Below are 17,138 nucleotides of genomic sequence, written 5' to 3' on the forward strand. Positions count from 1 at the left end.
GTCCCACAACTTTTGTAGCTATAGACGTGTTTCTAGTCACTCATGCAAAAATACATGATAGACCAGATATTGTTAAGCGCCTGATTCAAATCTATTCATTAATGAGAAGAATTTAACGATTCGTTTTTCAATTGGAAAATATACTTTTTTAATGTTGCTGTCAATGTTCGATTCACCTTATTTTTTGCATGAATAATGTGTATATCGAGCTAGTCTGATAAAAAAAATAGTTTAAAATATTGTCGAAATATGACATGGAACTCACTTTATTAAGTTTTGGGTTTAAGAGGGATGTCTGAAGCTACGCATGTCGATTTTTTATTTTTTTTTATTTATAACCGAATGTCTGGACTAGCTAGTTACTACACACCTCCTCGACTAATTTATTCTAACTTCCCTAAAAAGTGCCACGGTGCCCATTATAAAATCTTGTCAATTGTATATAACGCCCCTATTGAATATATACACCAAATAACAACCCATCACCAACCTTGTCTTTCAGATTAGTTTAAAAACGTGATCCTTCAATTAACACCCACAAAACACCTCTCTCTCTCTCTCTCTCTCTCAGGCACACACTCACACGGAGAGACCATGGTGAACCTCGTAGCAGCACAGAGGCCAATGTTAATCGGCCTAATGAAAATGGCCGGGGTAGTACCCCACACAGTGGAGATCGAGCCAGGCACTACCATGAACTTTTGGGTTCCCAAAGAAACCATCAACACCAAGCCCAAACAATCCAAAGAAAAGCCCAAACAAAACAAGCCAGTGGTCGTGCTCGTCCACGGCTTCGCGGCGGAGGGCATCGTCACGTGGCAGTTCCAGATTGGCTCCCTGACGAAGAAGTATGCGGTGTACGTGCCTGACCTCCTCTTCTTCGGCGGGTCCATGACCGACAGCCCTGACCGGTCACCGAGGTTCCAGGCTGAGTGCCTGAGCAAGGGGCTGAAGAAACTGGGTGTGGAGAAATGCACGGTGGTTGGGTTCAGTTATGGTGGGATGGTGGCTTTCAAGTTGGCCGAGATGTGTCCGGACCTGGTTCAGGCCATGGTGATATCGGGTTCGATCCTGGCTATGACTGACTCGATAAGTAGTACCACGCTTCACGGTCTTGGGTTTTCTTCTTCTTCCGAGCTTTTGTTGCCTACTTCAGTTAAGGGTCTCAAGGCACTTTTATCTGTTGCTGCTCACAAAAAGCTTTGGTTCCCTAATAAACTCCACAAGGATTTCCTTGAGGTACGTACGAAATTTTATTAATCTCAAAGGGTACATCGAGGGATAAAACGAGATGGAACATAAAATAAAAGAAACGAAAAACTTCATCCAACAAAAGTTGAATGAGGAACACCTCATAAGAGAACTATAATCATACCTTACGAATCCTATCAAGATAGCCTTTAAAATCCTCCACCGTATATATATAGCTTGAGGTCATGCTTGGTCTTCATCCACATAGCCATCCTGGTTTTGATAAGATCCGTCACTTCCAAAACTTGCGTCGATGCATTATTGAAGATGTAGTCATTCCTCACAAACCAAATCAACCATATAGTTGCAAAAAAAACATGATTCCCATATGTTTTTTTTCCAAATTTTGAAGCCTGTTTACAAACCACCAACTAGCAAGAGCCTCTACCGATGAGGGGTAGACCCATTTAACATGCCACCACTCCATAATTAAAGACCACACAGGCCACAGCCCATGAAAATTGACAATGTAGAAACAAATGTTTAGGTGTTTCCATATGGTGAGCACAAAAGGGGCAGACCCATTTAACATCCCACCACTCCATATTTAATTTCGCTTGTGTTTTCTTTTTTAAACTTTTGTTTGTTTTGGGTTAAGTTCTTTAATGAATTATTTGTTGATCGATCTTGATGAGAGGAATCATAAAAGTAAACAATTAGGACCCTAAAGTAAAAAAAAAATTCACCATACTAAAAATAATTCAAATTAAGCATACAGTTTAATTTTCGGTTATTTTTTCTCGCCTGGACTTTTTTTAAATTCAACTTTATCTTTTTTTACTTTTCTTATTTCTCCCATGGAGATGACTACGGAAAGTCAAATATTTTCACATAAGTTTGAAAATTTTCTAATTACAAAAATAAACCAACTAAAAGAGAATAACTTAAGACAATCTAAAAAATGAAAGGAATTAGAAAAGAACATATATAAAAATGTGGAACAAAGTTGAAAAAATTCATATAAAATGAAAAAATATTAAAAAAAATATCAACAGTTCGGTATTTTTTTTCATCTTTTGTAAATTTTTTTTATTTTATCGTTTTTTACTTTCTAGACTATTCTCGTCGAGACAGATGATAAATGGAAAAAAAAATAATGTGAATCTAACAAAAATTTAGAAAAAACGAATAGAAATACCAAAACCAAAAACACGAAAAATCTAGGGAGAATGAGACCTAAATACATTGCCCTTAAGAAAGAAGAAAAAGAGTTAAAACCCAAAATTTGGAACAGATGGTGATCTCTGTCATCAATTTCTCTCTATAATGTTGAAACAGCCTGGCCCGTCACTATAAATTGGAGTGTACGTTAAAAAAAAGCATTGAAATGTTTTCATTAGATTCGAAAATGACCTACGTACAACCACACCTACATGTCAATAAGCTTTACTTTAGTCAAAACACAAGTAATGCAGCTGGCCGGTCCCCCATCAACCATTGTCGTCTCTCTAAATTAAATCAATTTTTTTTTTATAATTAATTAGTATAGACTATGTCTAACTCACGTATTAATTTTAATATGCGGTAGGTTACCTATCTATAAATTAATGTTACTAGTATACTAGTAGTAGTGAGGTGGCTGGGGGTCTTGCCCGGCCACAAGCCTTGGCCCATGAGTCTTACTGCTAGCTAGCTAGTTGATAACAAAACAATAGATCGAATAATTAGCAAGACAAACATAATCACCAAGAGTTTGAAATTCTGATTTAACTTTTTTATTTATTTATTTCTATTTCCGAAAGATGTTTAAATAGTATAGTTGCTATATATATATATATATATATATATATGAGTTCTTTTCAGGTCCGGACGCCTTATGGTCCGGACCGTCCGGACCTTGCATTTTCCGATCAAATTTTGATGATCCGAGCCGCTCAAAGTTATCAGAACGTGATTTTAAGGATACTCGCGAGAAATCAGCAAAAAAAATGATCGGGAAGGGCTTGATCCGAACAGTTTTTTATTGAACGGTTCAGTAAAAAACTGCTCGAATCAAGCCCTTCCCGATCATTTTTTTTGCTGATTTCTTACGAGTACCCTTAAAATCACATTCTGAACACATTGAGCGGCTCGGATCATCACAAATCGATCGGGAAAGGGAAAATCCGACCATAAGAAAATCCGGGCGAGTGGACCTGAAAATTACTGATATATATATATATATATATATATATATATATATATATATATATATATATATCACTCAATGTTTAACCGAATGATTTGACATGGCATCAATGAGTGATCGATTCTCCATACGTACGTACCAATGAAAACTTAAAAAAACTTTTCCTTACATGAAGATTAGATTATGGACATTAGTTAGTTGTGAAGCTTGAAACAACAAACTTCACGAAAACTTCAGCTCATCCTTAATTTGATTCGTTAATATCAAAAATACAGATTTGAGATGTTAATTAGCTTTGCTCAAAAGTACTTAATTAGTGGTAGTATTGGATATCAACAAAATATAAAAGATAGTAAGTAATTTTTGCAATTAGAATATATGACACCTCCACGTACTTTAATTAATTGTCAAAGAGGGAAAGTTTGGAGGCAAAAACAGTCATGACAAAATGTGGTCATTTGATGAACAATAACAATGAACTCTCATGCTTAATTTATAGCTAGCATTGATGGTGAAGCCTAAGTTTTTCTAGCGTTATAATTAAGGACCAGTACAGGCGGACTAATATGTACATTTCGGCCAGATACACAATTCTACAAGATTGATAGCTAGTGTTTGGATTAATATTAATACCACACTCGCCGTTGTATATATTCTATATTTTATGCTTTTCGATATTATATATCCGAGGTATGTGTGTACGCACTTCAAGTGAATCGGGTCATAAAGTTTTTTTAAACAAAACACCGTATGTATGTGTGTATGTATGTTTAAACACGTAAAACATGTATTCCAATCTAAAGCTCATACCCAGTTAAATAAATGGATTCATAAGTAACAAGACTACACAATGTACACATTCATGGCATCTTATATTTGGATTCGTCTTTTGCAACGTGCAAGGCCATGGGCCATGCCAGGCCAGTTCATTTGAATTGGGGGATGGTATTATGCCGAGATAAAATCTGAATTATTGAATTGTCGAACAAACGGCTCGAATGGTGCACAATACGTCAATCACCCCGCACAGCAGCATTCTCAGGGTGGTCTTGGAAGAGTGGATTATATATGTACATTATTAAGAGGGATTGGGTAACGTGTGTAAGATGTAGTATTAATTTTTTCCAAGGTGATCTTCGCAATTTGCAAAACTATTCCACTTATTCGCTTACCCAACTAGACCTAATTAATTAATTAATGTGCCCATAGGGATATGCGATGCTATTTTACTTCCACCTGGACCTATATATGAGTTGTTTGTCACTTTTCCTAATGGACATATATAGCTAGAGACTCCAACAAATTAATAACGACAATCTTTTTTCCTCTGGGAAATTAAGTCAAGCAGTGTTAACTATAGCTAGTTAAATGAAATTTGAACTCTTTATCAAATGTATTGGGTACACGATAGCTAGCTAGCTACTTCACTTGCAAATAACGACCATATGGATACACTTGTGTGAATGCATGCTTCATGATCATAATTAAGCTTTGATAAAAGTAATTAGCTAGCGTACACAAACATCTTCTCATCAAAAAATTTGAACCCTACTACTAACTCTAATAGCAAATAGTATACGAACATCGTTCTAATACACTTGTAATTAATAATAGTTCGACCGAAAAAATTGAAAAACATATAATAAGTTTATATATGGTCTTTGGTGAATTTTCATAATTTGATATTGTTGCATGATAGACTCATTATAGCATTATGATATACAACTTTTCAATGTGCATGTGAAATCAAAAGATATATATATATATAATGCATTTATTGATCCCCATTTATCATGCAGATAATCATTTAGATACTTCATTAATTACTGGAAATTTAAGCAATTTGCGATTGGAAGGATCAACGCTAGCTGAATAGCAGTATATATGGGAAAACAACAAAAAATAAAATGTTACAGATAGAAAATGAGATCGAGCGCTAGCTCGTGAGCCGCGCTCTAAAAATATGTGTTGATTTTTGCCTGCGCGCTTTGAAGTTGGAACTTGTCTAACTCTATGGTAATCGAACTGGGAGTGTTCTGTACAGTACTCAGCATGCATGAGTTAGATAGGGACTTCAATTAAGTAGACAAACATAAATATGTGGAGTAATTCTTTCGCATACACTTATCGTACATCTTCCACGGTGCTGATATGTATACCTTAACCAACATGTACAACATGGTTCTTTGAGCTTTTCTACTCCTTCCATCCCAAGATAATGGTCCCTTTTGTGCAGCTGCATATGTGATCATTTATAGAATTCGCTATAAGTTTCAATTTATTAAAAAAAAGAGTTACTCCATGATTTCGAAATCTTTGTATAATAGAACTAATTAAGATTTTCCAAACAAGATTCATTTTATATGTAAAGTATTATAAATATAATATATATACAATATTCTGAGACGTCCCAGATAGTGATAATGGACGGATTATTTTGGGAAAATGGAAGTATTATCTTTCTCATGTTCAATTGATATCGTAATCATTAGTTGTTCTTCCAAGTTCCAACCCTAACATGTGTTAGATCTAATCAAACTGAACTGATTGATGATAATGAATTTACTAGGTGAGTTTCACCAATAGAAAGGAGAGAGGTGAGCTACTAGAAGGTTTGGTGGTCAGCAACAAAGATGCCACCATCCCCAATTTTCAACAGGTAAATTTGAGCTTATTTATCCTTCTTCTAGCTTTCTACTACATTAATTCCATGAAAAAAAATTATATTTTTCACTCTTAATTTAATGGTTATTTTTCTTCTTCATTTTCAGGAGAGAATACATCTTCTTTGGGGCGAGAATGATCAGATTTTCAAGTTGGAGCTTGCCAAGAACATGAAAGAGTAAGTGCAATATTTCTCCTTAATTTTCGAGTTTTGTAAGAGTTTTAAGTTCTTGAAAAAATGCCGAGCCACATGCATGATGGCAAATGGGGTCACTGACCCTTTCAATATTCTTCAAATATGCTCGTATGTACGTTTTAACTATATTTCATGAATTTGACACCCACGTGTATTAAAACATTGTCCAAAAGGCCTCATTGAAATTCCGAAATTTCCAAGACTTGCCATTGGTTTGATTTACTACCTATTATTACTTAAAAAAATATTTGAAGCTATTGCCTTACCATCCTGGCTCCGCCGGCCTAATAATCGATCGGGTTGGATTCCTCTATATATAGTACGATCAATTATGCACATAATTAATCAACGTACTTGTTTTTGCTTGCCGTTTTGATCCGTTTCGATACTGCAGGGAACTAGGAGAAAAGGCAACATTGGAAGGGATAAAGAAGGCAGGCCACTTGGTTCATCTGGAACGGCCCTGCGCCTATAACAGGTGCCTCAAGCGATTCTTGGCTTCTTTGCATGCTGCTCATGAAGCCCAAAACTGACCAAATTCATCCCCCGGCCAGCCATATATAATCTTGTTTGCAGCAGCATATATATATAGGTCTCGCATGCATGCTAATTAATTAATCGTTTGTATTGCAAATTATTTCCAGCCTTTTGTGCTTTGTTTGTTTGTTTGTTCTCTAAATATAAATGCTTATATGGAGCTCGAAGAAGTGGTTTAAGGAACTTGAATGAAGCTAGCTATTTTTCATATACTCTTTCTTGGCTTTCCCTATTTTGCAGTAAACAGTATAGCTAGCTAGCTAGATACATATGCGCGTTAAAAGCCACTGTTTCTTTTCTTTCTTTCTGATCGGCAACGTTAAAGCCACTGTTGAGAGATACGTATTTTATTCTTCACTTTTTTTTAGTTTTTACTCGTGTGACAATGGATCAAATGGGGACGGGAGGACGCAATTTCTTCTTGGAAGGCAATTTTTTTTTATTAATCTCTGAAATTGTTATAAAAATTAATAGGAACGAGGAGTGATGGTATCAAATTCCTAACCCGAGACCCAACCGATTATACAACGTTAAGAATAATCATATACTCATCTAAGACCCAATATCCCAAGTTTGGCAAGAGAAGCCAAACATGGGAAACATCTATTGGGAAAAAGCCTACACCAATGCCTAAAAACCCAGATAAAACAATAAACTCAAACAGTAAAGGACCTAAAAGCCCATATGTTAGGACAAACCCAAACAATGAAGCCCAAAGTGGCACCTAACAGCCACAAACCCTATAACCGCCAGAGCCGCACCAGCCCCCTGCCAACCACAAGCCCCCAGTTGTGATGGCCTCCCCTCGGCGAGACTCCACACGACGTTAAGCAAGAATCGGTCAAACCCAATAGAAAAACCGGTGGGAGAAACGTAGACAAACTCCACCATCACAACCATGATCGGACCTCGCCAGGAGGGCACAAATTAGGGCTCCATTTGTTTCGATGTAAAATATTATTTCAGAAAATAAATTTTAAAATTTTATTTTTCAATGTTTGGTTGGCATATTTTTTAAAACAATGACAGATTGTAGGTTCTGAAATATTTTAATCAAGTAAGCTCTCTCTCTCTCTCTCTCTCTCTCTCTCTCTCTCTCTCTCTCTCTCTCTCTCTCTCTCTCTCTCTCTCTCTCTCTCTCTGATTTGGGAGAAGAATGGATAGGAATAAGCGGTTTTGAAAAATATCGGACCATCGGGAGTGAAAAGCAAAAATGATTTACAGCCAAAACTAAAACATTTCCACCCGGTTGGTGTAAAATGTTTTACCTTGAAAATATTTTCTCCTCTTCTTTTTCTATCCAAATAACGGAAAATGGGTAAAACATTTTACTTAAAAATATTTTTCGTCCAAACAAATGGAGCCTAGAACTCGAAGCTTAACTTCGTACAAAAAAAAAACCTGTTTCACTCACTTTTAAACTCAAAATCCGACTGATATTCAGTCAAAATCAAAAGACTTTCAACGCATGTAACCATGCCAGTGCTTCTTCTCCCAAGGTTAGGATAGAATAGGAATTTTCTTTTTTAATAAAAGATCAAAATAATTTCTGCGCTAGAATATGTGGAAACTCATAAGAAAGGCATTTAGGATGGTTGCCCAAGGCATAAGGCTGAGGCAAAGTAACCATGTTAAAAAACCAACGTAATCTTAACAGATTTTGCCAAAAATAAAACGAGTACTAGTCACAAGAGCGAAGATAGTTGCTTCAAGATTTATATCAACGCCGCCAGACTCCCTTCTATATATTGAGGAACTTTTTGCAATTGTCAAAATTTCTTCGTCGGCCATCGCTGCAGCTTCGATTGAGATAACAACCGATTTGGTTAAAAATTTGGTTTATCTGACTATCTCTATATCCTCACTAAGTCAATATCGAGATTCGAGGGATTTATGTCACCAATTTTATTAGCAATTGAAAGATCGATTATAACAAAAGAGGGTCGTTACATAGCTACAAGAACAATATGTCGCAACCCCGAGAATCGCTATCCAGAAAGAATGACAATCAACAACCTGTTGATCGTGGACATAAATAAAATTGGTGACATTAAATCCTTGGAATCTCGATATGAACTATGAAGACAATAATAGCATGCTAGAAAAGAAAATAAAAATAGGATGTGAAGTTCGTGGAAAGATTTGATAACTCAATGCAGTTTGGAGTAACCAGTATATAATAACTCGTTGAGTTAAAATTTTCTTCTTCGCTACGTCTTTCTATTGGAGGCAGTTGGGTGATGGGGGCCTTGGCCGGTTTTTGTAACTTTAATTTCAAAGCTGATGTTTATGCTCAAATTGCCTTTCGAAATTCTAGTTTAGACCTTTAACTGGGACATTTGCATGTGTCACTACAAGAAAAAGTATACTGACAACGAAAATGTTAGATTTCTTAGAAGGTTCTAACCTAAAATCAATTGACAATAGGTGGAGTGGCCTTTAGATTTTATTAACCAAGCTTAGGTGGAGTTAGATGAGCGATATGGGATTAAGTCTAACACTTCCCCTCACGTGCAGTCCGGATGCACGTGGAGGTACAAATTGAGGAAATCAAGAGATTTGACTCGGGCGACCCCTCTTGTGTAGCTCGAATGCAGGTGGAGTTATGAATTGATGAGGTGAGGCGATTGACTCGGGCGACGGAGACTTGACCATGCAAGGTGAGGTCACCCAAATCTTAACTTTGATACCATGTTAGATTTCTTTGAGGTTCCAACTTAAAACCAATTGGCAATAGGTGGAGTGGCCTCTAGATTTTATTAACCAAGATTGGGTGAGCGATGAGAGATTAAGTCTATTCGTCATTATTTAGACAACTTCATTATGCCAATTTAGTGAAGAAATATATTTTTCGTTGTTGAAAGAGTAAAAAATGAGACGAAATTATTTTTCATCGTGAAAGATAACCATTTGGGGATGAGAAAAATATTTCGTCGCCAAAGATAACCATTTGGTGGCAAAAAAAATATTTCGTCGCCAAATGGTAATTTCGTCTCCTTTGTTACGCTTTTGGCAACGAAAAAAATACTATATTTTGGAATTAGAAGTGGATAACAAATTCGAACAGAATTTTGGGAGTAGATAATATATTGAATATTGTGATCCGTAAACGAAGGGAAGACAAGGATATTGTGACCAGTGATGATCGATCTCATGAGACACATGGAAGAACAATTCAAAGAAAAAGCGTGCTGTGCTCCAATGTTTGTTTGTTCTTGATGTTGAATTGCGTTGCTCAATTGCAAGTCAGTATATTATGCAGCGACAGATGTTGTCATCCTTAAATTCATGATTGAAGCGTGCTGTGCTCCTATGTCGGCTGCTCTTAGCGTTCCTCTCGACCAAAGTGACAATGAATTAATAATATCCCAATGTACGCAAGGCTTCCGATATGCTACTGCAGTGACGTTATGAAGACTCATAAGAGATGCTTTTGTAACCAGAAATGCTAAGGGTACAACAAATCCCGTACAGCAATCGCGTACAGATCTATTTTGCGCCCGTCTCGGATCTTATAAAGATGATCGGAGCTGCTCATTTTGTTCAATATATATCGTTTAGGGTCCCTGTAAAATTTTATCTCAATCCGATACCGGTAAGGGCGCTTACGAATCATACAACTTTGCTTCAGAATTTGGCCTGAATTTGGCCTGAATTTCTGAAGCAAAGTTGGATGATTCTTAAACGCCTTTACCGGTATTAGATTGAGATAATTTTTTACAGACCATAATCAATATATTAAGAACAAAATAAACGGCTCCGATCATCTTTGTGAGACTCGAGATGGACGCAAAATAAATCTGTACACGACTACTGTACGTGGGTTACTGTACCTGTAGCACAACTGTTTTGTAACCTCGCTTGCAAAGTTTACTTCCCTCCCCTCGCCCACAGACATCAAACAGAAAAATATAGATGCCATCAAGGTTGGTATTTCCTCGGGTGTACTTAATGTAATGGAACCAAGGATCAAATTTCATTTTCCCATGTTGCTTCGGTAAATGCTCAGTAAATGCACATGAGCATTTACGATGGTTATTGTGTCAAGGGATGACGTTCTTGGAGGTTTAAAACACATGAAAAAGTTCCCGTCTATGGTCTGCACTCAGAGCTGTTTAACAAATGATTATGACTATTCAGATTTCAGCATTTAGTTAGTACTCCATCCGTCCCAATTTAGTTGTCACTTTTTGAAGTTCGTGTCACTTTTTAATTGATTATATCTTGTAAGTTATAATGTTTTAGGTGATTTTGAAAACATAGTATTATAGAACAAATCGAGATCTATCAAACAAGATCCATATTGGATATAAAATTCATTACCAATTTAAAGATATAACTAATTTTTTAATCCAGTTAGAATAGAACTGGGACAAGTAAATTGGGACGGAGGGAGTACATTTTTTTTGACAGCTGACTTCTTGTTGGACTGTCAGTTTTTTTTTCCTTGCTCATGGAACTGGCACAAGAATTGGCATTTTTGGTTTGTGATACAGGCACTAGTTGCAATTGCAGATGAAGATGAAGATGAATCCCTGTTTTTCTGTACAAGGATCCTACCAAAGCTCCCATCTCAATGGAAACGAGCTCCCGTCAATCTCCTTAGTTGGGAGCGCAAAAGTGGGCTCCCAGGGTGGGAGCGGCACCATTTTAGGAGCTCCCCCTACTACTAAGGTAGGTCATGTGGAATTGACTTGCTTTGAGGCATATTCTCTCAGCACAAGCTCGACTTCTTCCACCACCCCCAACTTCCGAAACCACCTAACTAGTACTTCCGAAGCTTCTTTCCCAACTACAATACCTTCTCTCTCCAGCTCCATCAGAAGGTCCAGCGCCTTGTTAAGCTTGTTTTCCGTTTCATAAGCAGTCAAAATCAAAGACACGCATTTATCACTGGGTTCAAAACCAGCCCGTCTCAGACTTTCAAATGCGAGATAAGCCTTTTGACTTTCACCTGCCACAAGATAAGCATTTATAAGGAGACCAAACAGCTTGACATCGGGAATGATCCCTGCGAATTGAATTGCATCAAACACTCTTTGAGCTCCTTCACTATCGCCAATCATGGAATATGCTCTTAGCAATGCTTTGTAAACTTCTCTTCTGGCATATATGTACTGAGTTGCCATTTCTCTAAGTAAAAACTCTCCTTGGTCAAGCATTCCAGCCCTTACATAAGCCATAACCATAGCTCCATAAGATCTGTTATCCAGCGGGACCCCTAGCAGCTTCATTTCTCCATAAGTGTATTCGGCCAGTTTAAGATTGCCGGCCTTACTATACATGTGAATTAAAGCAGTTAGGATCACCTGGTCACAAGGCAATCCTCTTGTCTTCATGGCCAATAGAGTGTTTTCAGCATCATGCAGCCTGTTCTGCTTTCCATAGCCATTAATTAGCTTGGTATAGTCACGGACATTGGCTTCAAATGATTCTTCTAGAAGAGCAAGTTCGGCTACCTACGAGGAATGCAATGACCAAAGAATTCTTTAGCAATGGCAAACACACCGCATCCCAGGAAACTTTAGCAAACATATAATTTGATTTGCTCTGGTGCATGCACATTACTATGTGAGAAACTAGTTCAAATAGAAGTATGCATTCAACGATTTTGGGTAGGTCTATCAAACATCTATGAGTGCTATTTCAAGCATAACATAGAACCATCAAAAGAATGTTTCTAGTTATTAGCTACTCTACCTGAAAGGGAACTCAAGGAATAAGCAGACCACTTTCACATAAGAGCAATGCTGATACATCAATCCCAGGCAAGCTACACATGGTTTCTTTCTGTTAGTTACATAGTACCCTATTCAGTTCTTTATTGGGTAATCAACCAAGTTATATCCGCTAAGATATTTTTCGGTCATGCAATCAATTTTATCATAGAAAATGGAGGTATGCAATAGGAAATTCTTGAGTGGGCCAAGAGGTACCTGGTGACTAGTGAGAGCAAAAGTTTGGAGTCGTAACTTTTCAAGTACTTGCCTATTGAGAGTATCTCGAACTCTCCCTTTAACATTTGTAGCATGACGCAAAAACAAAAACTAACATTTATAACATCAATTTAACCTGTCATTCAACCACCTCTCTCTCCCTATCCTTGCTATTTTTACCATGGAAGCACCCACGCGTTAGTTTGACGAGAGAAGCACAGTTTAGATTGCCCTCCTCTATGCACTAGTGGTGCAATTACCTAAACGCAGGCATTGGACTGACTGCTTGGGGCAATGATTTCGTGGACTGAGCTCAACTGACCCACTTAAGTTCTTCGCCATCATTTCATTGAAAAATACATCACATTGAAGGAAATATATCATGGGCACCCAAATATCAAACTGTTCATTCAAAAGAAATAGATTCTTTTTTTGTAAGTCAAAAAAATAGCCTCAGGCAATGTGGGTAATGCACTAATACTTCAATGTAGTGGAAACTAACGTGCAAACAAGGCCTGTGCTTTCACAAGATGTTCCCTCATTTCCATTTGGATTCTATACACAAAAAGACATGAATAAAAATTCATGGTAGAGAACCCCTCCTCTACTGACAAGAGAGTGCCAACATAAAAATTTAGCCACAAATATTCTTCTTGACAAAATTCTCTGCCCACCCAAGATAAAGTTCCCAAAGTGTGCAGGTTATGACATCAGTTACAAGAAACATGGAGCACCACTAGCTATAAGCATAAGCTTAATTCTGACGTAACAATGTGAAATTCTATAACCTGACCTAGGTAGATCCACAAACAGAAGTCAAACTTTGGACAGAAAATGTTGTTAAAGAACTTGAGCTGCAGTTATAAAGATTAGCAGAGCGAATTGTCGAATAAGTAATAGAAAATGTCGTTAAAGAACCTCAGCAAGCAGCCACTAGGTGCAAATAGTATTTTACAATTCAATATGCTACCAAGTAGCAGTACTAGCCAGTCACAACAGCACACAACCACAAGAGTTTTCAGCAACCACAAAGTAACTATGTGTATAGAACTCCCATCTTCCAGACTTCTAGATTAAGGGTTCAATCTCAAATTTGTGGAGATCTGCAGTGGCAAAAGAAAAGCAATTGGAAAAGAACAAAAACATTTGCTTCGCAAACCCCTCTCGTCCCACAAACACCACCACCCGCGCACAATTTCCTTCATAAATCTAAGATCCAAAAATACTTGTGAAGGATTACTGTTAGTTTACATTGGGCAATTCAAATATACTTACATGCTGCTTGCTATCCCTAGCCCACCCCACCCGATTCCCTTCGCAAACAAGAATTTCTCAGAGTCAGAGCTCATAACTTCTTGTGAGAGAGATCAGAACTCAATGGAACAATGAGTTAAGTAAACATGATGAAAGTGGACAAAAGCTGTCCCCAATTAGTAATTGAAAGATCAAATATAACAAAAGAGGGTCGTTAGATAGCAACAAGAACAATACGGCGCAACCCTGAGAATCGCTATCTAGAAAGAACGACAATCAACAGCCTGTTGACAGTGGACATAAATAAAATTGGTGACATTAAATCCCTGGAATCTCGATAAGAACTATGAAGACAATAGCATGTGGGAAAAGAAAGAAAATAAAAATAGGATTTGAAGTTCAAGGAAAGATTTGATACCTCAAGTAACATAGGATGATCCAACCTTTCCAATTCCTTGAGAACAGAAAGCCAATCAGCTCTCCTGGGCTTCATAATCCTCACCCAAGCAGCCAACAACAGGGGCAAACTAGTCTTTTCAGGGGGAAAACAGATAATCTGCCTCATGAGGGCCTTACATCTTTTAGTCATCTTATATGGGAGTTGAGATATGGCCTGTTTCTGGGTTTCTGTAATATTAGGTCCTACCTCAACCCACGTAAACCTAGGTTTCTTTTCTTCCTCAATTTCAACCTTTTCTGTCTTCTCCACGTTCATAGACACTAATATTGGTCCAAAATGGAAATTTCGAAATCCGAAATTTGTCGGTAATGGCAAGGAGTTTGGATGTAAAGGGTAGTAATAGGTTCTTGTGATTTCATATGTAAATGGAGAAATTGAGGTGGAACAAGAGCTCATGTTGGAAGCAAAGAAACCCATTAAATACCAGAGCTCGTTTGACAGAGAAATAGACTACAGAAAGTATGAGAAGCAAATTTAATTTTCGAGAGAAACAAAATTAGGGGCTAATTTTTGAAAGCCCTAATCTCGAGAAGGTTTAGAAAACTCTCATTGAAGAAAAACTAACGATACACAAAACACTGAAAATATATTAGGGCTCATCACAGATTAAATTTGAACAGAAAATCAAACTAGGGACCATTAGGACAGAAAATGGCTAATCGAGTTGAAGGTTGAAACTTGAAATCAAGATGAAGAAGAACGCTTTCGACCTACCTTCTTTAGGTGTGACTGGTGAAGGAATTGAAACAGCGAGAGAGAGTCGTGACGTCTTTTGTTGATGATAAAGAGTAGCAGGAGAAACGGAAATTCTACTGCCAATGAAGATTCGAAGGGTATCACTGGAAAAAAAAAAATTGCGTTTGGATTCATTTCGGGTCTTACAATTATTGAAAAAAATATTTATAAATATTTAATATTATTTTATAGGATATTATAAAAAATCAGTTACAACGTGCATCGATAAATATACTTTTTGGATTCGTACGGCGAAACTGTTCAGTTCGTCTGTATGAATCTAAAAATAATATTTATCGATGTCCGTTGGAGCTGATTTTTTATACGGCCCCATAAAATAATTTTCAAAAACTTATTGATATTTTTTTAAATTTTTGTGGAATCTAGAATGGGCCAAAATACATTTTTCTTTGCGTAATTCTCTAAAAAATTTTCTTGCCAATAGAGAAATATTTTACCCTATTTTTTCCTGGGACCGTTAATGGGCATATGAACCGGTTCGGTTCATATGTTTTGGGCTGAACTGGAAAAACCGAACTGATTTAAACCGACTTTTCAGCCAGAAGTCAATACTTACTTAAAGAAAAGAAAATTAAAAAAAATTAATTTTCCCTTCTATTGCTTGGTTAGAAGAGAAAGGGGGAAGAAAATAAAAAATTAAATTTAATGAACAGTAAATTTTTCATCTATTTCTTTTTCTTTCCTTCTTTTGCTTTTCCTTAGGTTTCAAATAGAGCCTTACTGCATAATTGATATGAATTTTTATCGGATGTCAATAGAGGCACAAGATGTGGCCAGTAGGCTAGGTTTAAGGCCCGTTTCGCTAAATTTTTTATACAAGTACTTACTTATTTCCTACTTTACAAGACAATCATTCTCTCATTATATATCACCTTTAATTCAAAAAATAAACTAAGTCCAAGTAAAATCTACTACTCACTATGTCTCATTTTGTTTGTCTATTTTTGTTATTCATGTCATTTTTTAAACGTTTATATGTCTCAACCTATAATATGTTTCATAATTTCAAAAAATTTGTATTATAGACCTAATCGAGAACTATCAACAAGATCCATATTGCATATTTTTGAAGATTCATATTAAAAGATATAAACGGTTAAAAACAGACACGAATATCAAAAAAATACAAACAAAATTGGACGTAGGGAGTAAATCACAAGAAGATACCCACTAGAGATAGAAAGAGAGAATTACTGTGTGTGAGATTGGGATCTTGAGGGTTCCAATTGAGAGGCAATGAAGTGGGTATATCAATTATGGAAGAGGAAGAAGAGGAGGAGGAGAGAGAGTGCCGTCCGGGTCAAAGAAGGAATGCCCCATCTATCTTTTCCTTTTTCTCCCTCAACGTAGACTGGATTGCCAAAAAGAGAGGGTATTTGTGTCTTTCAACTCCCAATCCCTCCGGATAGGATTGCTAGTAACACCTCCCCCTGAATAATCCCACTGAATTGGGAGATTCGTAATCCCCTTGGACTAATAATCCTATCAACGAAAATCGAACCAAACAACAAAAATATTGCCCCACCACCTTCTTAGTCCCTATCCCACCCTCCAAGAGGGTTATCAAACACGCCCCATAGGCCATACTGCCACAGGTAGGTTGAGCAGCAGGAGACGAAACGATTAGGGGCTCCCTTCCGCAAAAGAAAAAGAAAAGAGAGAGGTTTTAATGGTTTGTTGGACAGTGACATGTGAGCTGCATGTCCTGCACTATTGTTAGTGGTATTCGGCCACGCCTTCAGCAGCTAGCGCTATCGCCTTTCTAGGTTGAAAACAACTGTTTTTGAATGGTTTCGATAATGAGGGGACAGTGCATGCATGCACAAAAGCTTAGGTTAGTGCTCTTATGCCTATCGAACCCTTTGGGGTTTCTTGGTTGGCATCTTACCAATCGAGAGTTAGGGTCTCGGAATACTAGACACATGATTGTTTTTAACTTAGTTTTAGCAATATGAT

At 37.1% G+C, this 17,138-nt stretch overlaps 2 protein-coding genes across 2 annotated transcripts; one reads left to right on the forward strand and one right to left on the reverse strand.

The window, feature by feature from the left end:
* Nucleotides 1-473: 473 nt before the first annotated feature.
* On the forward strand, nt 474-6,986 carry LOC131297899 (uncharacterized). The gene is made up of 4 exons (XM_058323096.1): nt 474-1,239; nt 5,949-6,038; nt 6,151-6,221; nt 6,634-6,986. The coding sequence occupies exons 1-4, from the start codon at nt 595-597 to the stop codon at nt 6,770-6,772; spliced, it is 945 nt and encodes a 314-aa protein (XP_058179079.1). The 5' UTR covers nt 474-594; the 3' UTR covers nt 6,773-6,986.
* Nucleotides 6,987-11,062: 4,076 nt separating this feature from the next.
* LOC131297900 (pentatricopeptide repeat-containing protein At1g01970-like) lies at nt 11,063-16,794 on the reverse strand. Its single transcript, XM_058323097.1, has 2 exons — nt 14,385-16,794; nt 11,063-12,235 (listed from the first exon to the last, which is right to left on the reverse strand). Exons 1-2 carry the CDS (start codon nt 14,841-14,843, stop codon nt 11,456-11,458), a joined length of 1,239 nt encoding a protein of 412 aa, XP_058179080.1. The 5' UTR covers nt 14,844-16,794; the 3' UTR covers nt 11,063-11,455.
* Nucleotides 16,795-17,138: the final 344 nt, after the last annotated feature.

The sequence above is a fragment of the Rhododendron vialii genome, chromosome 8a (genome assembly GCF_030253575.1).
Source record: "Rhododendron vialii isolate Sample 1 chromosome 8a, ASM3025357v1".
Lineage (NCBI taxonomy): Eukaryota > Viridiplantae > Streptophyta > Magnoliopsida > Ericales > Ericaceae > Rhododendron > Rhododendron vialii.